At 60.9% G+C, this 21,057-nt stretch overlaps 1 protein-coding gene across 4 annotated transcripts in view; it reads left to right on the top strand.

Annotated features, from left to right (window-relative positions):
• The window catches only part of TACC1 (transforming acidic coiled-coil containing protein 1), a 32,910-nt gene that overhangs the window by 6,544 nt on the left and 5,309 nt on the right, over positions 1-21,057 (top strand). The window contains exons 1-8 of one of the 4 annotated variants that reach the window (XM_035562654.2): positions 4,899-5,174; positions 5,826-5,941; positions 11,763-12,837; positions 16,656-16,716; positions 17,155-17,353; positions 19,143-19,198; positions 20,714-20,848; positions 20,966-21,042. In XM_035562654.2, the coding sequence (XP_035418547.1) occupies positions 5,017-5,174; positions 5,826-5,941; positions 11,763-12,837; positions 16,656-16,716; positions 17,155-17,353; positions 19,143-19,198; positions 20,714-20,848; positions 20,966-21,042 (1,877 nt within the window). In that variant the 5' untranslated portion in view covers positions 4,899-5,016. Of the gene's footprint in view, positions 1-4,896; positions 5,175-5,825; positions 5,942-11,762; positions 12,838-16,655; positions 16,717-17,154; positions 17,354-19,142; positions 19,199-20,713; positions 21,043-21,057 lie in introns of those variants that run through there. The other 3 variants (XM_035562653.2, XM_035562655.2, XM_035562657.2) reach the window with 3 other exon arrangements.

Raw genomic sequence — 21,057 nt, 5'->3', positions numbered from 1 at the left:
TGGTGCTGTCTGAGGCTCACATGTGACAGTTGTGTCCTTTACTGCTATTTTTACTGAGCTATTTTGGTGGAATGTGTAGCAATGGGAACTGGCGCATCCCGGAGCTGCGAGCGGTCCCGGGGGCCCTGTGCGGCGCACTGGGACCATCCCTGCTGGACACCACCCGGAGCTCTCAGGGCAGTGCCAGGGCCCAGGGTGTCTTCTGCTGCTCCCTGGCATGCAGGTGGCAGTGGCAGGGCCCGAGGTGGCACCTTGCCTGCCTTGAGTCCCGCGGCTGCCATTACCACACTTCTCAGCCTCGTGATCTGTATCTAGACCGGGCTCCATCAAGGTCAGGAGAGAACAGAAGGAAGGTGTGAACTCTGCTGAAGCAGATCTGTCCTCCCGGGGCCCTGGGTTGTCCCTTGGCTGCAGCAATGGTAGGAAAGTGCCCGAGGTGGCTGGCAGGGTTGGGCAGTGCCGGCTGTCACACACTGGGAGGGACGGGGAACACCCGTGCCATGCCCACGGTGCCATGCCTACAGTGCCATGCCCACGGTGCCGTCCTGGCGTGCCCCCTAGTGAGCGCACCCCCACCCACCCAGGGCTCACAGGGACAGGAGCCCTGGGGCTGCTGGCCCGTGGCACCGTTTTCTGCCATCCCATCGCTCACTCTTTCCCGGGGCCCTTTCTGATTTGGGCTGCCAGGCAGTGAGAGATGGAGCCTCTCCTCGGGTATTCTCCCCGGCCCCAGTAGGTGAGCTGCAGATGGGAGGCATCAGCATTAATCTTTTCAGTGTCACCGCGAAGGTCAGGCAGCGTGTTATGAAACAGCCTTTCCCCAGCATTTGCTGCACAGTCATCACCAGAGTACATAAACCTTAGCGTGAGTAGTTCTCCTAATTCCCAAAGTTTGCATTTTTCACAAGGTAATGGCAGGGAATAATTTACCTTTATACTGGTGCAAGGTCCTTTTTAAACTGAGGAAAATATAATAAACAGAATGGGGTGGTTTGTATGAAACGCCTTGCAGCAGCCTGTCTGAGGGGAGGTAAGTGTTGTGTGGATAAAGTACCCGATACGAGCTCATAGGGAGATTTATATAGCAATGAAATGTGGCCTTGTGCTTTATGCAGCTGTCACAGATCCCATGCTGTGGCCTTGCACACCAGTTCTGCAGGTCCCTGGCTCTGCCCGTGTGTTTGTGATGCTGGTGGAGACCGGGGGAGAGCCCGGTCCTTCTGCCTGGCTCCGTCCCCTGCCTCGGCAGAGACACTGCGGGCACCCGGTGTCGGTGGAAGGGGACCTGGGTCCCTGTGGGCAGGCTCCTTGTGTGGAGCGGCAGAGCAGCAGGGGTGGAGGCTCTCGGGCAGCTGGAGAAGAAAACTGAGAACCCAAAAAAGATCCATTTCTGAGCTAGAAATGGATGCGCTGGCTTGCAGAGCCGTGCCCAGAAAAGCTCCGCAGCCAGAAATAGATGTTCTTCTGCCTAATGAAAGGGACAAGAATGGAAACTCAGGTACACTCCTTCCTCTAACCCGGGGCACTTCAGCTTAAAATATGCCCAGTGCGGCCGTGTGATTCCTGTTCCTCAGCTTTTATTTCCTGCACCCTTCCTGGGGACTAAGGCGTGGTGACAGCGGGAAGGATGGGGCACGACGCGCTTCTAGGACCGAGGTCAGGCAGAGGCACTGCTGCCAGCCAGACTCTGAGACCGGGAGAGTCCTTCCTGGGGCGCAGCCATTATCCCTGGGCACAGCTGGCTTCCTGCAAAGCTCAGCGTGAGGAGTGGGAGCGAGGACTGGCATCCTTTTGCAGAAGGCTCCTGCGGGCTGTGGCTTTGTCTGTGGCTGAGGTCTCTGACGCCGTGTGAGCTTCAGGTCTGGGTGGCTGCTCCGTCCCCTGGGCAGGGCGCGTTGGTCCCTGCTAAAGCAGAGCATCGCTTCTCTCCCCCTTTCCTGCAAAGGCAGAGCTGTGCGAGCTGTGGCTGGTTTCTAGGTCACTCTGTGCTGCAGGAGATGCTGTGCTGCGTGCTGTGTGCCCGCTGTGTGGTGCGTGTGCCCGCTACGTGCTGTGCCCGCTGCCTGCTGCCTTTCCTGTAGCAACTGGGGCTGCCCAGAGCAGGGATCTGCGGGGCGGCCTTAGCTGGTACATCGCTGCGTGTCTCCGTGCTCGGGCAGTGCTTAGCACAGCGATGTCCTGCGCCAGGGTGGGGGTGACAGCAGTGACACGGACAGCCCAGGCCGTCCGGCTGCTGCGTGCGCTGGCTGCCGCTTGTCCTGTGCTGATGGAAACTGCTGGCAGGTCTGGTTTTGAACAGGTCAGCATCCTCTCCGGTCTGCAGAAATGTGTCTGCTGACTCTGCTGAGCAGTGTTTGGCAGCCAGAGCCACCGGTGTGACCGACAAAGTCAGGTTATCTCCTCAGCGTTTGGTTTGCAGCCAGTGCTGCTGCCAGTCTGGGTTGGGTGCCAAGCTGGAAAATGCCACTCGAGGCATTTTCTTAATTGCTCGTCGCAAACAGCAGGTGGAAGCAGGCTTCGCTGTTTAGCTGCTCCGATATCCTCCCGCCCCAGGGCCCTGCAGGTCCGGAGCTTCCTGGCCGGTGCCCTTCAGTCCCACTGACCCCGTTCCCGCCAGCCACTCTCCTTCCTCTCTGAGGCTGGTGGGAGGCGACCCTCTTGGCGCGCTGTTCATGCAGCCTTCACAATGGAAGGATGCTGCTAACTTCCTCCTGAGTCCCAGCTCCCCTGCCCAACAAGTGGGGGCTGCAGAAATCAGTGTATCGCTGCCTTGGCTGCTGCAGCTCCTTCCTCCTGCAGCAGAGGCAGCCTGGTCCTGCTGCTAGCACCCGCACCAGCTGCTGCTCCTCCGTGATTCACATTTCTGTTTGCTCCATGAGGTCCCTGGCAGGATCCAGGCAGCCGTGAGCCGTTTTGAAACGCAGTGGTGTGGTCGCTCAACGGGGTCTTTTGGGGCAGCAGCGATTTGTGAAGTGGTGGGCAGGGAGGGGGAGAGGAAGGAGGAGCTGAGGCTGCAGAGCGTGGTGCTGCGGCACGGCTCGCACCGCGGCACACATGCTGAAGATCTCCTTATGTAAAATTCATCTGCAGAAATCAGCTCTGCTGCCTCAGATGGGGGGAAGTGGCTGCGTGTTTCTGCTCAGAGCAGACGTAGGCAAGAGGATGTTGAGGTTCTGCTCCTGCTTTGCCCTCTTGTTTTTTTCAGATAAGCTCTGATAAGTGTCACTTAGTCCACTTGTGGCTCGGTGTCTGCTGCACAGTGGCCACGAGGTCTGTGAGGCTTGTCCCCAGGACCCTGGTGACGTGGTGGTGGTGCTGCGCTGCTACCCCACGTGCCTGGGGGCATGGGCTGCTTCTGCCACTGACCTGCTGGGGCGACTGGCAGTGCCTTTGCTCTTGGGGGGAGTTTGGAAATGCTGTGTGAGGGGCTAAGAGCCTTTCTTTGTCAGAGTCCAGACAATAAAGCGTGCAGCAATGGCATATATTTAATAAGGACACCAACAGATGGAAGCTTGGAAGAAAGGTTCCCTGTAGGGAGGTTATTTGAGATGCTCCACAATGAGGAATGAGGCCCTTTGAAGTGCCTGATAGAGGCTGGTGTCAGAGGCAGCCAGACCAGATGGACGGGTCCCTCCCGATCCAGAGGCCTCTCTGCCCATGCGGAAGCATTCCTTGCGCTGTGAGCTAGCTGATGATTCACAGAACAGCATCGAGCTGTGGTCTTGGCCTGCCACGTGAGCACTTGGTGTGGCTATCGAGGGCCAGTAGTGCTGCTTTTCGATGGGCTGGGCCGGTTTTGCAGCTGGACAGTTGTCTGCCCTTTCCCAGCCCATGCCTGGGAGCTGCCGATGGAGCAGGGTGTGCCAGCCTGGGGCGTGCTGCTCGGTGTGCTGGCCGTCAGCACGGGCACTGGGGAGCTGCAGGCTCCACGGCAGCAACTGTCCAGAGCCGATAATGCCGCTGCCTGTAACGGATCTGCTGCCAAAGCCCCGGACATTCCTTGCGGTGCTTTGGATGCTGCATCAGTAACATTATGCGCCTCTCTCTAGCAAGCATGTGGGAGATCACGAACTGGGGAGTGAGAGCCCTCGTTAGGGGGAAAATTCCCAAGGGAGTTGCATGCCAGAGTTGCCTTCCGAAGGGACAATTTGCTGTTATTTTTAAACAATAGTTAAATAAATAAATAAATAAAACTCGCTGCCACGGAAGGATATAGCATCAGCCAGGGCCAGCGAAGTCGGCATTTCCTTGGAAAACAGGAGGGGCAGGTGTTTCCCTCTCCTCTGCCGCCCGTCCCCGGCTCCAGCTCCCCGCGCCCGACCCCCGGCAGCGACCGGCTCCTTTTGGGTCCCGGCCGCCCCCTCCTCGCCCCTGGGAGCGAGGCTTCCCCGGGCCGCTGGCCCCGCGGGGCAGCTCCCGGCGGGCGGGCGGCGTTTGCTGGCACGGCCCGAGTGGGGGGAATGCGGCGCCGGCTGGGTGGGGGCGCAGGTGCAGCCCCTGGCCGGCCTGGGAGAGGTCGGGGCGAGAGCCGGGGCTCCCTGCGGCCGCGGGGGGGGTCCGCCCGCCTCGTCCCGGCTCTGCCCGCTGTGCCCGGCCCGGCGTGCCCGGCTCCGGTGCGCCCGTCCCGGTGTGCCGCAGGAGTGGGCGAGTGTGCAGGGCGGAGGGGCGCCGCGGGGCGGGGGGCGCGATGCCCTCGGCGCCCGGAGCGGGGCGGGCGACCCCCCCCGGCCCCGGCGACCCCCCCCCGGCCCCGGCCCCGGTCCCGGCCCCGGCGCCCTCCCCCTCTCCCTCTCCCCCCCGTCGGGGCTCCCCGCCCCGGGCCGCTCCCCCGGCCGGCGCCGCCGGGGGGCGCGGGGCGGCGCGGGGCGGCGCGGGCGGGGGCGGGCGCTCTCCCCGGCGGCAGCCGCACGGTCCGGGGAGGGCCCTGCGCCGGCAGCCGCCGAGCGGCGGCGGGGAGATGCGGGCGGCGGGGGCCGGGCCGGCGCGGCCGCGCTGAGCTGAGCTGCGGGAGCGGCGATGGCGTTCAGCGCCTGGCAGCTGCTGTCCCCGGTGCAGTGGGCCAGGTGGACGTGGTCGGCGGTGCGCGGCGGGGGCGCCCCCGAGGGGGAGGATGGAGGGGTCGGGCGAGAGGCGGAGGAGGACTCGCAGGCGGAGAGCAAGTCGCCGGGCTTCAGGCAAGTACGGGGACGGGCGCGCTCGCCGTGGCCCGCGTGCATGTGGGGCCGCGCCGTGCATGGGGCGCCCGCCGGCCCCGGCTCCCTCCGGCCCCGCTCCCCGCTCCCCGCCTCGCATCGCCTCGGCTCCTCGGCGGCGCCGGGAGCCCGCGGCGCTCCCCCGGGCAGCGGCTCTGGGAGAGACGGGGCGCCTGGCCGAGCCGGCCCGCTGGCCGGAGCTGCTCGGAAATGGCGAGCTCTGCTCTCCGGAGAAGGTGCTGGCGAGCGCCAGGCGAGCGCGTCGAGGCTGGCTCCCCAAACTCGCTGCGCGGCGGCCCCCCGAGCCCTAGGGGAAGATGCCGTCCGGGCTGCCGCATCCTTGGAGGTCAGTGGTGGATGCTCGGAAAGCTCGGGGTGACGGGGAGAGCCCTGACAAAAGCAACCCCGGGGCCTCGGGGGTGCGCGGGGGGATGCTCACGGTCCTGTTTCACCTGCTCTCCCTTTTCCGTTTGCTAGCGTGGCCTGCTGGAAAGGAGAGTGGCGGCCGCAGGATGCCTACAGCGGGCTGGCCTGGCCCGGGAGCCGGTCTGGCTGGATGTGTAGGCAGTGCGGAGGATTTCGGAGCTGGCCTTGAAAGTGGTAATTCCTCACTCTTTTCCCCCCCCTCGGCAGCTCGGACTCCGAAGGTAATTTTGAGACCCCTGAAGCAGAAACGCCGGTCTGCTCGCCGCTAAAGGAGCTCTGCGAGCCGCCGCCGGGACCGCCGCAGCCTGAGGCCGGGACCCAAGGTAAGGAGCAAGCGAGCGCCTTCTGCTTGTCGGCTCTCTGCTCCGGCTGCAGAAAAGCAGGGTGGGGTCAAGGAGGAGAAGTTGCTTGTTTTGAATAATGCCTGCCACATTTTTTGTGGTTAATGGCCTGGATGGTTCAAATGCCAGTACTTGAGGCTGTGTGCGCTCTGCAGAGGGCTGTTCTCTAACGTGGGTTAAAGGCTGATTTCATTGAACCCCTTCGGGAGGGGAGGGATGACATTGCAGGCTTGAAAGAGTCAATCCAGCCCCCCTTGGCTCGTGCCTGTGCAGCGCGAAATTATCACTGGGCCGTTTTGCAACCGCCGGTCACACCCTGCCACTGTCCCCACACCGAGACAGGGAGAGAGCGTGCGGCTGCAGGAGGCAGGGGTCTGTAAATCTGGTTTTGTGAGCTGCTGGGCTGGGGCTGTGCCTGGGGATGCAGAGGCTGCAGCCAGGACGGCTGTGATGGATTGATGGAGAGGAACAAAGGATTTTGTTGAATCATTTGGTCTGTTAAACTGCCCGGCTCCCACTTCCCTCGCCGGCTGCGCAGAGCTCGGCGATGCCTCCCGCTGCTTCCCGGTGCGGGGGCGCGGGGTGGTGGGAGCTGCCTCGCGCATGCCCTGTGGTGGAGGTTTCGTTGTGTGGGTCCCTTTTCCCCAGGGATAGCGGCCTGGCATTTTTGCTGCGTTGTTAAAAATGCAGAAGCTCGGTGCTGCTAAACCCTGTTACTGGAGAAATCGCCAGGGATCATCTGCAACCCAAGGGGGGTTCTGTTGCTGGCAGAGTCCAGTGCTGTTGCTGGTTTGTCCTTGCGTCTCACCGCCGGCCGCTGCTCCTTTGAGTGTTGCTCTCCATTAACCCTTGGCCTCTTGGGCACCATCTCCCTCACCCGGGTTGTGCTCTCCTGTCAAGGGGGAATCGCAGTTGGTCTCTGGGGCTGAGCTCTGTGTTTGGTTTTTGTGCTGCAGGGAGGAGGCTTTGAAGCTCTGGCATCTCTGCAACAGCCACAGGAGGTTATTGGGGCAGGGAGGAGACCTCTCCTTTCATCTGCTCCTTCTGCAGAGCAGGGTGGCTGGGCAGTGTCAGGAGGTTTGCAAGCCCCGGCAGTGTCTGCAGGAGGAAGCGTTTCCGGGGCAAGGGCAGCATGTGTGGGGCCGTCTCGAGCACCCTCTGCTCTCACCCAGCTGCCCCTCGCTGCTGCCAAGCCCCCGCTCTGTGACTTGCAATGTTGGGCTTTTCTTGAACACTTGCAGCAGCGGGCTGGCACCTTGCTGCTCGGCTGGGTTTAAGAGATGCGCCCGGTCTACCCGTGGGTCTTGGGGCCCATCCATCCCCATGGAAAACACATTTATTTATTTATTTTTCCCCGGATGAAGAGAGTGCTCGGTTTGTGCCTTTGATAATCTCAGCTCTCAGAATAATCCTTCCCTTTAAGAAGGGATAGAGGCATCTTTAGTCTGTAGGATAATGTCTGAGGGGGAGAGGAAAGATGAAGGCTTTCCTGGGAAATTCCCCTTGCAGACATCAGGGTCTTTCCACTTGAGGAAGCACGTTGTTTCGGGGAGCTGCTCTCCCGACCGCGTGTTTGTGCCAGTTCCCTACCGCCGCCGAGCAGCCGGTGCCTGTGCACAAAGGTGGCAGTGTTGTGGGGCCAAGGATGGTGCTCTGCTGCAAAGCTGGGTTTCTGCTCCGCCCTGTGGAGAGCTGGAGGCTGGAGAAAACAGGGCCAAACCCACAGTGTTGTGGTGCTCCCAGCTCAGTCCCTGCTCTGCCCAGGGTTCAGGAACCGCTCTGAAGGGCTGGAGGGCAGGGGCTCCCCGTGCGCAGCATGAGGAGCTCGGGGTGTGCAGAAGCTTCCTGGGGCGTGCACTCCCTGTACCCCAGCTGATGTGAGCCCTGCCATGAGAGCCGGTGCCCTGCGGTGCGCAGGATTTGGCCACTGTGCACGGTGCGTGCACCTGGGCCGGGGTCGTGGCAAAAGCTGCCCAGCCCAGACCCGTGGGTGCAGCCTTCCCCAGGCGTGTCTCTCTTTTCAGGGACGAACATTCAGCTGGTCCCATCCCCCTGGGTGGGGGGCTGTGGTTAGGCTTTATGCCCGTTCAGGATCCCTTGAACAGCTTTCCTCCTGCTGGCTCAGATGACAGGGGCTGTAATTCTGTCCTGTTCTTGCTGAAGTTATCTTCAGTCATGTGCCAGGAGGAGATATCTGTGCAAGGGAACGAGCAGAAGCAACAAATATGCAGCCGTTAGTGACAGAGCAGCGCTCATCAGCCTTCGCTTCTGTTGCCCTGATGCAGGGCACGTGTTATCCGGTGCGTTACTGGCAGCATCGTTTGTCGGTATGCTAATTCTTAACAGAAAAGGTTTTAAAAATAGATCAACGTCTGCTAAACGAAAGCGGAAAGCCAAAAGAGGAAAAAAGTCGTTAGCTACGTAAGCCTGAGCTGAATGCACAGTCCAGATATCCTGTGCTCAGCCTGTGTGTGCGAGCGGAGGGAGAAATGCGTGACTCATGCTGTGCACAAAGCGAGAGGCAGTCAGAGGCGGCGGAGAGCGGAGGGGTTGTTCTCGCCAGCGCTCGGCATTCAGGGCTGCGTGGGGAATCATTGCTGCTTCACTTGGCTGCTGTGGGGGATGAAAAGGGCGCGGGGTCTCTGCATCGCAGCGCTGCTGCCGCCAGGTTTTACTGATTCATTCGAGGGATGGCGTGTAGGAAAGCTGCTCGGTTAGTCAGTGTTTGTGTTTAATTTCAGCCTAAGGAAGACAAGCGCACCGATTACAGTGCACATGCACAAAGCGGCTATTACCGCGGTGCCAGACTGTCCTCTCTACGTTTTTCTTCAGAGCATAAAATCTCCATTTTCACTTCATAGTACCTGCTCCGTGTCCACCAGCAGGATCAGAAGCAGGCTTGCACCCGTGCCCAACCAGCACAGCTGCTGGCACCGCGAGGGACCCCACGGCCAGCGCGCAAGCTCTGCCCTGTCCCCTCTGCAGGGAGCGGAGCAGCCGAGCTGCTGTGGGTGCAGGAAGGGAGGGAGTGACAGAAGCGGAGGCTCCGGAGGCGGCATTTGTGCATTGCACGGCGAGGTGTGAAAGCACACGAGCTGTGCTGGGCAGGCCGGGGCCGTTCCGGCAGGATGCGCTCCCGGCACGCGGGGACGATCGCTTGGGTGCGTGGAGCTGCCCGGGGCAGGCGGTTCCTGTGCTTGTGTGAAGAAACACCCTTGTGAGCACTGCTGCCTGCGCGCAGCCCTTCTCTCCCCACCCTGAGGACATCCACAGGGATGGGGAGAGGTGGTTTGCGCTGCCGACTGCTTGTTATTCAAGAAGTAATTACTCATTGCTTGGGCTAGAAACCAGGATGGGCTTCTGTCTGTGAGAACGTCTGCTGCAAAACCTTCTGGTGGGAATGCAAAATGCATTTAAAAGGCGCCTTTTGCCCAGGCTTTGAAGTCTGTTCTTCCATTCAGGGATGCCTCACTGAAGTTTCAAACATTTGAGCAACGCAGCAAATTAATCAAGTTTTCTCTGGGTCTGTTAGGAAGGTTTTTTGGTTCCTAGGGATGGAAAGGCCTGGCAGGGGCTGCCTCAGAGCCCTTTCTGGCTGCACTCCAAGAACATTTCCACTGGATTTGTGTTTACCGATGCATTCTGTGGGGCAGCAAGGCAGTGTCCATCCGGAGGGAGTTTTTTGCAGTCTCAGGGAGCGCACAGTCCCTCCTGATTCATTTCCACAGCTTTTAGCATCCTGGAGATCAATTATGCAAACCGCGAGCTGTCAGCTGAGTCAGGGCTGCTGGCTCGGCATCCTGGGTTTGCCCAGGAACCAGGTCCTTGCCAGATTCACTTTCCTTTTCTGCCAGCCTGTGACTGGCGCGGCCGCCAGCGGTGGCCTTGGTGGGGGTGGCGCGGGGCTCAGCCGGTGCTCGCTGCCTGCCCCGATCCAGCCTCCTCCCGCAGCACCGTGGGCACTTTCTGCACCCTCCCACCCCCCTGCGGCCACGTTACTGGGAGCTGGACACGTTTGTGGCCTCAAAGGGGGCAAGCAGCTTTCCCCTGCGTAAGCTCAGCATCCAGTCTCCCATGTCCCCGCTGCCGGCCACGTTTTCAAACCAGACCAGGCCGTGGGTGAGCACTGGTTTTGTTCTGCCCGTGGAAGTCCTGCCTGTACCTCCCCAAAAAGGTGCCAGCAAGCACTGCAGGGTCCCACGCACTCCCCGGTGGGTGCTGAGTAGCCCAATGGCCCCTTCTGCTTCGTCCCGGGAGTCTGAGCAAAGACCCTGGCCGAGGTGCAGGGAGGAGAGCCGCAGGCGTGCTGGGAGGTGATGCTGGGCTTCTTCCTTCCCTGCCTCCGCACACGGGCAGCGGGCTGCTGGCGCTGGGTGCTGGTGGGTGTAGCTTTCTTGGGACTCGGTACATAAGGAGCTTCCCCATCCCCTGACAGCAACGAAAAGATGAAACAGTAAAAGGATTTAGGGGAAGGGCTTGGAGTAATAGCGATTAAGTCATGGATCAGGATTTGTGATTAAGAAGCTCTGACAGCAGCGTGGCGAGCCGGGTGTATCGTGCCGGCAGGGTCTCAGTGTGGGGCCGAGTTTCGGCCGTGCTGCAGGGGCCCGGGGTGGCAGAGCCGCCCCAAACAACTCCCCCCGCTCCCGGCCAGCCCCGGGCTCCTGCTGCTCCGCTCCCCTCCCGCCCCATGGCCAAGCGCAGGCGGGTTGTGCTCTCCGTGCCACGCTGCGTGTGCTGCGGCGGCATTTTGTGGGCAGGAGCATCAGCTGCGTGCAGCTGCCGTACCTGGAGCACACAGACTGTGTCTTACCCCCGACAGCCGCATGTCTCCGGCATTGGTGGCGGTGCAGAGCTCTGGCGTGTGCCAGGGCTGTCGGCAGCGTTCGACGGCAGTGGGGGTGCCTGCGTTTTGCGATGGCAACTGGTTGCCCTGAAGGCAGTTGCTGGGGGTTGGAGAATCCCTTCAAGGGGAAATGGGACCTTAGAAAAGCACCAAGCACAGGAGAGGTGGGTTCAGCCTCGCTCGCCTCCCCATTTTGGAGGAGCCCCCGGGGAAGGAGGCACAGCGGGAGCGGGCTCCCATTGGGACCGATGAGGCTCCCCGGGAGCGGCTCGCAGCGGGCAGCTTCCCCTTGCCTGGTGCCCCGCAGCCCTGCGCTGGCTGCCTGCGGGCGGCTGACCCCAAAATCCCCTCTGCAGCCTCTAATATGCTTATTCATTAGGTGCAGCATCTCATTCCCGTTCACCCCGGGGCTTAATCACGTTTCATGGTGTTTTCTCATGTCATGCTTCCCTGAATTTGTCCCAGTAATGTTTAACCCCCCCCACCCAGGTGAGCAGCGACGCCCTGCTGCTGCTTCTGCTTGGACACGAGTGCTTTGGGCTGTCCTGGCCCGTTTGGCGGCTCTGGCATTGCAAATCCCCTCTGGAGCTGCCGGCACCCCGGGTGGGAGCAAGTGGTGGGAGAGCAAAGACATAAATGGAGATGTTGGTGGGTCTGCTGGCGTGGTGCAGAACAATGCCTCCCCACAGGGGTTCGCCCTGTGCGCGGTGGTTTAAGTACATTCTCTCCACTCTGTTCACGGGCTTTGAATTTTAGAGAAAGTGCTTGGAGCCGAGTTTCGACAGTGACTCTGGCAGCTCGGGAGGCCGAGCTTTGGGTTGTCAACTCCTGTAAACTCTGGTCCTGGAGCAGGCACAAGGAGGGGAGGGAAACCCAGGCTTGGTGCCTGGCTCCTGCACGGGGCTCGGCTGGGGGTGCGGGCAGGCAGGGCTCTGACCGGCTGCTTTCTCTTTGCAGGGCTCAGCGGGCACGCAGAGCTGGTCGGGGCCGCCTGCAGGGACAGCTCGCGGGGGCAGCACCCCGAAGATGCGGCGCAGCCAGAGATTGGAGCCCCTCCAGCCGATGCGGAGACCGAAGGGGAAAGCGGCCCTGAAGACCCATCGCTGACACGGCCGCCGGCTGGAGCCCAGCACCCGGCCGCCCTCGGGACTGGGGCTGGCGCTGGCTGCGCCGCAGAGCCGGCCCCGGTGCCCCATGCGGGCAGAGCCGCCCGTGAGCCGGTGATGTCGGGAGGGGACCCGGCCGGTGGGGGCGCGGGGCTGGCGGAGCAGGAGGATGACGGCTTGGTACAGGAGAGCTCGCCCGGTCGGGGCCAGCTCCGAAAGGGAAAACCACCTTCCCCGGGGAGGAAAGGAGAAGAAAGCACGGAGCCTGCTGGAGAGGAGCCCCCGGTGCCCCCAGCTTCCTACCACTTCGACCCCGAGCAGTACGACGAGAACATGAGCCCCTTTGTGGCAGGGGGCTGCAAGCTGCAGAGCTCCCCTCCGACCCCCCGCCGCCTCCCATTGCCAGTGAGTGAGCCGGGGGGGGACCTGGCCCCCCAGACCAAAGGGCAGGTCCCGAAAGCTGAGGTTGACATCACGGAGGGTGGAGAGGGCACGGAGACACGAAGAGCCACACCAAGGAAGGGCAGCAGGATACCGGCCAGCAAGCTGACACCGAAGAGGCACCGGGATCCCACGAGGAAGCCTGCTGAGGATGCAGAAAGGTGTCCGCCGGAGCCACCCCTTCCCCAGGGCCCCCCCAGGGCAGCTGCTGCGCCGTGGGACAGCCCAGACCTCAACCCTTTCAGTGGCAGCTCAGCGCTGCAGCACTCGCCCACGCTCCCCAAAGGCTCTTACCAGTTCGACCCCGATAACTTTGACTCCATGGATCCCTTTAAGCCCACCAAGACCCTCGCCAGCGCCACCGACTGCTGCCCCGCTGCCGACAACAGCCTGAATGAAATCCTCGAGTCTCAGACGCTGGAGGTGCCGGATGAGCTCGCGAAGGGCAGGGACTCCCCGAAGAAGCCCAAGTCGCGCCTGATAACGTGAGTGCCGCAGCGCGGCCAGCCCCTTCCTCCTGCACCACCTGGGAGAGCGACCTGCGCCTCAGGCTCTCGTGTTCCTGCCTCTCCTGGTTCTCTCTGCCCTTGTCCCGGTGGGGTGCGTCTCCCCTCCCCCTGCCAGCCCCCCCCAGCTGCTCAGGAGCAGGTGGGATGAGAGGGATGGGTGTCACGGAGCGGTGCCGGCACGTGGTGCACGGCAAAGCCTGGGCACGGAGCTGGGGGCTGGAGCAGGACCCGCGCGGTGGGAGAATTCTGGGGGTCTGGCTGTGGGGCAGAAGTGCCCGTGCTGCGGGGTCAGGGGTCTCAGCGAGCCTCTGCAGCGCGGTGGGAGGCTGCAGGGCTCTCCAGGCGCACAGCAGCGTGTGTAGTTCTGCAGCTGGTGGACGGGCGCCTGTCTGGTCAGATGCTGCTGGGACATCCTGGGCTGCCACTGAATTTCCCTTTTTGCAACAGGGGAAGAGGACGGAGTTTAAACAGGCAGGCCGTTTGTTGCTTTATCACATTTGCACGGGCGGTGGGGACCTCGTTGTCCCTCGCCAAACTATTCCAGCACGTGGGAATCTTTCAGTGCAGATTTAGTTCCTGTGCCGTGCTATTTAAAACCCCTATGTAAACGGTGATGTTTCATAATGCCTGTCGGGAACGCAGGCAGCCTTACCCTTCTCCTCTGGGAGCAGGTTTAGTCACAAACCTTGCTATTTTCCTGGTTTTTCACCTATCGTATCATGAATGTCCTCCAAATTGTGGCTGGGCAGCACTGAGTCTCAGCCTGCCTTTAAGAGCTTGAAGCTGTAAGATGCAGAACAGCAGCTGCTGAGACAGGGCTGGCCCTCTGCAGGTCTCTGAGCGTGCGAGGGACGCAGAGGGAATATTGCATGAGGGAGTAATTGCCCAGCCAATTTGGGGTCCTTCCAGTATAATTTGCAATTGCACTTAGCACTGATGACTGGAACCAGTTGAAAGCAAAAGCAGGAAATAAGCTTGAAAGGGGAAATTTGGGGAGCACAGGGATTGTGGCTGATTTGACTGTAAAAGCAAAACAAGCCATCGCTCTGCTAATAGGTTCTCCGGTGGGAAGGCTGGAGGGTGGGTTTTTACAGGGACAGGAGATAATGCCTGGGTGGCAAAGCCAAGGGCGCGATAGCAGTTTGTGTCTTAGACTGTGGAAAGAACCGAGGCAGGTTTCTGCAGAGCCCATGTGGCTGTGTGTGACCCCGGGGCCAGCAGGAGCTGGCCATGGGTGGAAGCAGCTGGGAGAGCTGCAGCCCCCTCTCCGTTACCCCAGAACAGCTCGAGCTGCTCAGGAGCTGGGTTCGTGATTCAGTCTCATCCCACCTCTGGTAATAGCAAATGCAGAACCTGAGCATCCTTTATCTGTGTTCTTCCCAACAAGCCAGAGCTGTGCTACTCGTTGTCTTTCTCCAGACAGGAGTTAATACCCAGGTCTTCACACGCTTTTCTTCTCTCCATCTGTCTGTCTCTTTCCTGTCTATTCTTGGGTGCATCAGGACCACTGAACAAGTGAAATTTCTCTGTTTTCTGTTGTAAGTACTCTCTTCTGCCTTTCTTTCATCCTTTCGTTGGTTGTTTTTTTTTTGTTCTCTCTCCGACTGGGTGTGTGTTGGCCCCACACGTCTCCATGGCATGCAGGCTCCTCCTCGCCCTGCGCCTCGCGCCCTGCTGCTGGACCCGCGTCCCCCGCGCCCGGCTGCGGGGCAGCTTCGCCTGCGGGCCGGGGGCGCCGAGAGCTGCACCGGAGGCCCGTGCCTGTGCTTGCTCTCGCAGCATGCCCACCTGCAACGCGTTCCGATGATGTAAATACTCGAAATCAGTGTGTCGGCTGAGGGGGGGGGGGGGCAGGTTTGTGAGTGTGGTCCAGCTCCTGGCTGGCAGATTTTAGTCCTGAAGGGGAGGGTGTCTTTACCCCTGCCGTGCAAAATCCCTGGGGAAGGAGCTGCTGTAGCAGGGGGTAGGGTGGAAAGCACCGGCTGGAAACAGGTCCCTGGGCAAGGGAGCCGCTGGTGCTGCCTCTTGCGAGGGCAGTGGGAGGGAGGCGGCGTGCGGGGCTTATCCTTGATCTTATGTCATCCGTCCGAACACCCTTCTTGTCTGCTTGGTGCTGGTTGCCATATGCACAAACAAAATTAGAGCTTGGCTCAAGCGCATACATCTGTGTCTCGGCTGAGAACTGATCTGCCTTTTTACAGCCTGACTTTGCACAGTGACTGTTTGGATTTGGGACCTGCAGCCTGGTGGGTCTGCCCGTGCCCGTGCAGCCAGCAGGCACGTGGGCAGTGCTGTGAGGTCTGGGGTTATCCAGCCGAAACTGCTGGTACCCAGAGCACATCGGTAACAGGGCTGCTGGCGTCCGTGTGTGCTGGCCTCGGGGCTGGGGGCTCAGAGCTCAGGCTGCCCGCCTTGCCCTGCTCCCCACCCCCTTGAATCACAGAGCTGCTGTCTTGGTGTGTGGGGGGGAGATAAACCAGCCACCAGGCGGTGTGACCACAGCATCCAAAGAGGCTGGGCAGAGCAGAGAGGTTGCCACGGGCATGGTGAGCTGCAGTTTAATTCTTGCATTAGGGAGTGATGGAGAAAAACAGAGCCAACAGGGATTTCTCAGTCTGACACAGGTGTGGGTGGCAGCGTGCAAATAAAATTCCCTTGTGCCATGGCACGTTGCTCGTGCTCTGCCAGAGCACGTGTAGGGTGGGACGGGGAGATGATTCCTAAAACCTAGGGCTGTCCCCCTGCAAATGTGCTCCGACCTCTGCCCTGCTGCGGTGCTGGGTGCGGGCTGGCAGTGCCGCGGGCTGCCACCCGAGCTGCCTGCGGCTCAGCGAGTGTCTGTCTTTGGGAAATTCAGGCATGGCAGCTCAGCTGGGAGATAACCAGCCCTGTCGCGAGGGGTGGCAAGCTGCGAGCTCATGCCCAGGTGTGGGCACTGCTCTCCTTCCCACGCAAGGGGTGAGGGCTGTGGTGGTGCAGTCATCTCGCTGCTGGTGTTGGTGGCACCGCATGCACCGGGGCTGCTCCGTGACCATCCGTCTGCTGCCTCCAACTGATTCAAGACGCTGGAGCCTCGTACATTGGGATGGGGCCATGTCTGCAGTCCCGTGCAGCCAGCCCAGCAGCTGGCAGGATAGCGTGTCCCAGGATGAAGCCCCAGGAGGAGCTTCCAGTCGCAGATCACTTGCGAGAACAACCTGAGCTCAGCCTGCTCTCCTCCTCCAGACAGCGCCTGCACCCTGACGAGGGAGCGCTCGAAGCACAGCGGTGCTGTCCTGCAGCAGGGCAGAGCTCTGGCCGGGCAGGCCTGGCCCACGTGGGAACGTGGATGCTGCAGAGATGGGCCCCGGCCACACCAGCAGGGCCAGGGCAGCCTGGAAGTGCTTCGTCCCCGCAGCAAACCAGCGTGCACTCAGGCATACCGCCGCTCTGGATGCACAAGCGAGCATGCAGCAAGGGACAGCTTTTGTCTCAGGCTCCTTGGCAATTGCCTCTCTCGCCGTCAGTACCTTGGGGTGCTTTCTCTGACCCTTACCTTCGACAGGAATAAACATCTTGAAGACAAACCCAACTGCTTTGTAGTTGTGTGGTTTTTTGCTTGTTCCTTCTGTTCATTCCAGAACTTGCCCTGCCTCGGTACCGGTGAGTGTTTTTGCTGTTGCGCAGCGGGTGCAATGCTAGCGCTGGGGCTGCTCCCCTCTGCTTGGGCTGTCTCGCACGCGCCCCCTGCCTCTCCCCCTCCTCCAGCCCCTGCGAGCCCCAGCTCAGCCCGGCTCCTTCTCTCTGTCCCGCAGGAGCGGCTGCAAGGTGAAGAAGTACGAGACGCAGGCGCTGGTGCTGGACGTCTGCACCCAGGTAGGTGGGAGAGCTGCTGCTGGCGCAGGGTGGCGCGAGGAGAGCTGCCCAAAGCGAAGTAACCGGGGTGCCCAGGCACAGCTGGATGCCGGCTGGGCTCGGTGGGGAAGCCTTTCCACACGTGGCTTCCCAGCCAGGCAGCTCTGTGATTTGCTGGGACCGTGCGTGCGGTGTCCTAGGCCTTAGACCTGTCCCCTGCTGTGGGCCAGAGCAAAGCGCCGAGCTCTGCGGTTGGGTTAATGGATTTTGCTCATTAATCGCCTCTGTTGGGGGCACGGGGGGCTTCCTTCTGCCCAAGCCTGCCGAGTGGCTGGTGGGGAGCAGTTGGCCGTGGGTGCTGAGCCTCCCGGTGCTTCCTGCTGGCCATCCGCACAGCCTGGCTGCCTGAGCCCTGCGGATTAGCTCGGTCCTGCTTAACCGCATGCCTTGATCCCACAGGATGAAGGAGCGTTGATCTCAGAAATCCCAGATATTGCAAATCGGGATGGACATGCCACTGATGAAGAGAAGCTGGCCTCCACCACCTCTGTGCAGAAACCAGCCGGGCTGGAGAAGAAGGGAGAGCCTGAAGATGACCTGGAGTACTTTGAGTGCTCGAACGTCCCTGTGCCGGCGGCAAAGCACGGTGTGGAGGCAGGTAGGGAGCATCCTCGCTGCCTCTGGCTCTGGAGGTGAGCCGTGCCCGCACCCGGGTAATGCCTGCAGCCTCTGGCAATGCATTTGTGCTGTGGAGGTACCACAGCTTCATCACGTCTCATTTGTGCTGATAGGACTAAAGGTTACCACGAGCCATAATGAAACCTCTGATTGCTTATCTGCACTGCTTTCATTATGGAAACATTGTAGTGCAGGCAGCCTTTATCCAGACTCCTTCAGCCTGGAGCACTGTCCCAGTGGCACTGTGCTGGGAAGCCCTGCAGCTCCTGTCTCGCCCGCAGCCCCTTTCCCTGGGCACGCTGCCCTCCTGGCAGGGACCAGCTTTGTTGTACCAGCCCCACAGGATGAGGAGGGCACCTGGCACCTCCCCAGATGCAGGCTGACCCGGTCTCAGTAGTAAAACACAAATGCAAAGTCATGGCTGCTATTCAAAGTGTCAGTCCTGTTTGGGTTTTGCTCCTGCTCAGTGTGAGCAGAGGCAAAGCACAATTGATGAGCAGGCTGATTTTGGTTATAGCGGTTACAAGAAGTGCTCCCTAAGTAGTGCCTCGGGTGCGCAAAGCATCGTGCCGCTGTGCACTACCAGTGTCTGTTTCACCAAGGACAGCCAAGGCAAGGGCTGAGCTGGGCAACTCGTCCAGCCCAAGGGGGACGTTTCTGGCATGCCCTGTGCCTGCCTTCGAGGCTGCAGGGCCCCTGCCTGCGCCAGGGCAAAGCTGCTGGGACATGGTGGCTCCCAGCGCACAGGGCTCTGGTTAATAGAGATCTCCAGGTTGCTACAGAAGCCTGCACTGGCACTACTGCTGGTGCTTTGCTGCCCGTCTCCTGTGTAATTAACTGCTCTGACCAATCCATTAAAATATAATTAAAAGTCAGGCAACATGGCACTTAATCAATAGCAAAGTTATAGGTGCAAACAGAAATGGCTGCACAGAAGGTTCGCAGCTGTCTCCTGTGCAGCCACCCATTAATCCCTGCTCTTGAATGTCATGTGGAGCTGCAAACCTCTCAGGAGAGGAAAACAGCCCTTCATCTCTCAGGGGAGGGAGAATTGTACAGTTAACGGTGAGCCTGGGAGGCGTTAGTCATTGCTGCTGGTCCCAGAGGGCACACAGCTGCTGGCCACGGTGCAGGAAAAAATGGGGAAATCCCAGGGAATCTGCAGCCACAGGCTTCATGTTGCATCTTTCCCTCCGTAGCTGCGTTCTCACATTATGTTTTTTTCCGCCCAGTTAACAGGTGAATAACCGGTCATGTCCGCAGTTGTTTCTGCGAGGTTCATAAATTACATCCCAAGTTACATGGGATGGAGGGCGTCCCGAGCACTCAGACTGGAGGAGAGGCCTTTAGCTTCTCTCCACTGCTGCCAAGAATAGAAGGGGCCATGTGCAGCTCCTTCGGCGCCGGGCCCAGCTGGCGTGGGGCTGGGGCTGGTGCAATTTGGGGTGGCCGAGCAGGGGGCTTCCCCCCGCCCAAGATGTCCGGGACATCCTCAGTGCCACGGTCCCCAGGAACGGCTGCCGTGGCAGCTGCCGGGACGTGTGGGGCCACCAGAGGGGAGTGTTGGCTTCCACCGCGGCATGAGAGGCTGCCGGGGGTGCAGGATGCGTCCTCTTCACAAGGGCAGGAGCTGGGGGCAAAGAATCCTTTGGGGAGGGAGCTCAGGGGACACGGAGATTCAGCTGCACAACTCTGCATCCCAGCAAACCCCCTTTGCTGCCAGGGTCTTGCTTCCAGGCAGCTAAAATGTTGAATTTCCCTATTTTTAGGCTTTGAAAAGGAGCTCTCCAAGCAGATGGACGAGGATGGGCCTGGTGCCTTCCCCGTAAGTGCCACTCGAATCCTCCTCCCTGTGCCTCGGGGCGGCTCTGCCCGCTGGTGTGGGGCTGCGGGGTGCTGAAGGCTGGTGCTGGTGCTGGTGCCGGTGCTGGTGCTCCTGCCCTGCTGGGCAGGGGGCAGGGGGAGGCTGCAGCAAACATCCCCACTACTCCCAGAAGTGCTGCCAAAACCTCTCTGAATTGACAGTGTGCAAAGCGGGAGGACAGAGGCTGTGTCTGTGAGGAGGAAGGAGGCTGGGGCTGGCTCTCCCGGTGCCTGTGCCTCCTGCGAGGGAGGCTCAGACGCAGCTTTCAGGAAGCTGGCTGACAGCAGAGAGGGGGATTAACGGGAGCAGCCCGCTTAACAGCCCGGCCCTGCAGCCAGCGGTGCCCCAGCTCTGCATGGGGCATCCCCGGTGCCCCCAAGGAGTGGTCGGGGTGGCCCCAAGACCCTGGTGCAGCAGGGGGGGACCCTGTGCCAGCTTATCTGCCCCTGGTCAAAGCTGCTGGAGGTGGCAAGCAGATGACAGTGAGATTAGCAACATCAGCAAAATTAGTGTCTCTGAGACAGATTTAACTGCGCTAAGCCCCTCAAGGACGTTAGGCAAAGTGAACCTTTTGTTTGGTGCTGCTGAGGGCATGGGCTGGCAATCGCTCCTGCAGCTGAGCCATGGTCATCCCAAAACGTGGGAGGATTTGCCATGGGGTTAGGCAGTAGGCACAGCTACTTGCAGACCTTCAGGTGCACGCCTGTGTTTGCAAGATGCTGCGGGAGGCTGCTGCAAAAGCCACACAGGGCTGAAGCTGCCCAGAGCTGGGGCTGTGCCCGGGCTGGCTCCTGCTGCCTCCACCACTGGCAGAGCCGTGGGAGGCGTGCAGGGCTCCCTTGTGCTTGAATCTGGCAATGGTCAAAGCGCAGGGGAGGAGGGAGGGGGGAGAGAGGGAGAGGAGTGCGTTCGTTTCCAAAACACTGCGAAAACAGGTTGGCTTCTCTGCAGCACTTCTCTATTTATGGCCTCGCAGCCTGTTTCCAGGGAGATAGCTGCGAGGGGCTGCCGCTTCGGCTGGGATGATGAAAGGAGGACGAGGCGCCGGTGTGAGCCTCGGCTTGCAGGAATGCTTCTCTGGAGGCGCTCCAGGCTGCGGGAGCCCTGGAGGCCCTGCACCCTGCCCATCACTGCCGTGCGGCCCTGGGGGAGAGGGGCTGGGCCCCGGGAGGAGAAGGCCCTGAGCAATGCTGCTGCAGCCTCCATGACCACGGCCCCACAAACGTTCCCGTAGCACCAGCAGTGTGTCAGAGGTGTCCCCACCCGGCCAGGAGGTGATGCAGGCAGCCCTTCAAGGCCAGAGCTGTTTTAAAGCCAAGCACAGACACCAGGCCCTCAGCTGTCAGTGTGCAGGTGGGGACGCTCGGTGCCTGAGCAGAGGCTGATGAAATGGGGGAGAACACCCCAAATGTGGGAAGCAGGGTGAATAGAAAGTCAACAAAATGCAGCATCCCAGCTGCGTGATCTCCCTCACAGGGCAACCCCGGGCTGTGCTTGACGGACAAATCCCCCGTGGCCATCACCAGCGGGAACAGGAGTGAGAGCCCCCTGGATGGCATCTGTCTGAGCGCATCCGAGAAGGCGGCCGTGCTCACACTCATCAGGGAGGAGGTGAGGCCAGGGAGCGGCCCCGTCCCACTGCCACGGTGGGGGGGGAGTAGGGCAGGCTCTGGGGTCAGGGGCGCACCCGGAGCATGGCCCCAGAGTCTCGTGTCTGCTGCATCCCAGATAATCACGAAGGAGATTGAAGCAAACGAGTGGAAGAAGAAATACGAAGAGAGCCGTCAGGAAGTCTTGGAGATGAGGTAAAAACCTGTTGT

This window comes from Cygnus atratus, chromosome 27, assembly GCF_013377495.2.
Source record: "Cygnus atratus isolate AKBS03 ecotype Queensland, Australia chromosome 27, CAtr_DNAZoo_HiC_assembly, whole genome shotgun sequence".
In the NCBI taxonomy this organism is placed as follows: domain Eukaryota; kingdom Metazoa; phylum Chordata; class Aves; order Anseriformes; family Anatidae; genus Cygnus; species Cygnus atratus.
The sequence above is the reverse complement of the archived record's forward strand: the minus strand, read 5'-3'. Positions and strand labels throughout refer to the sequence as shown.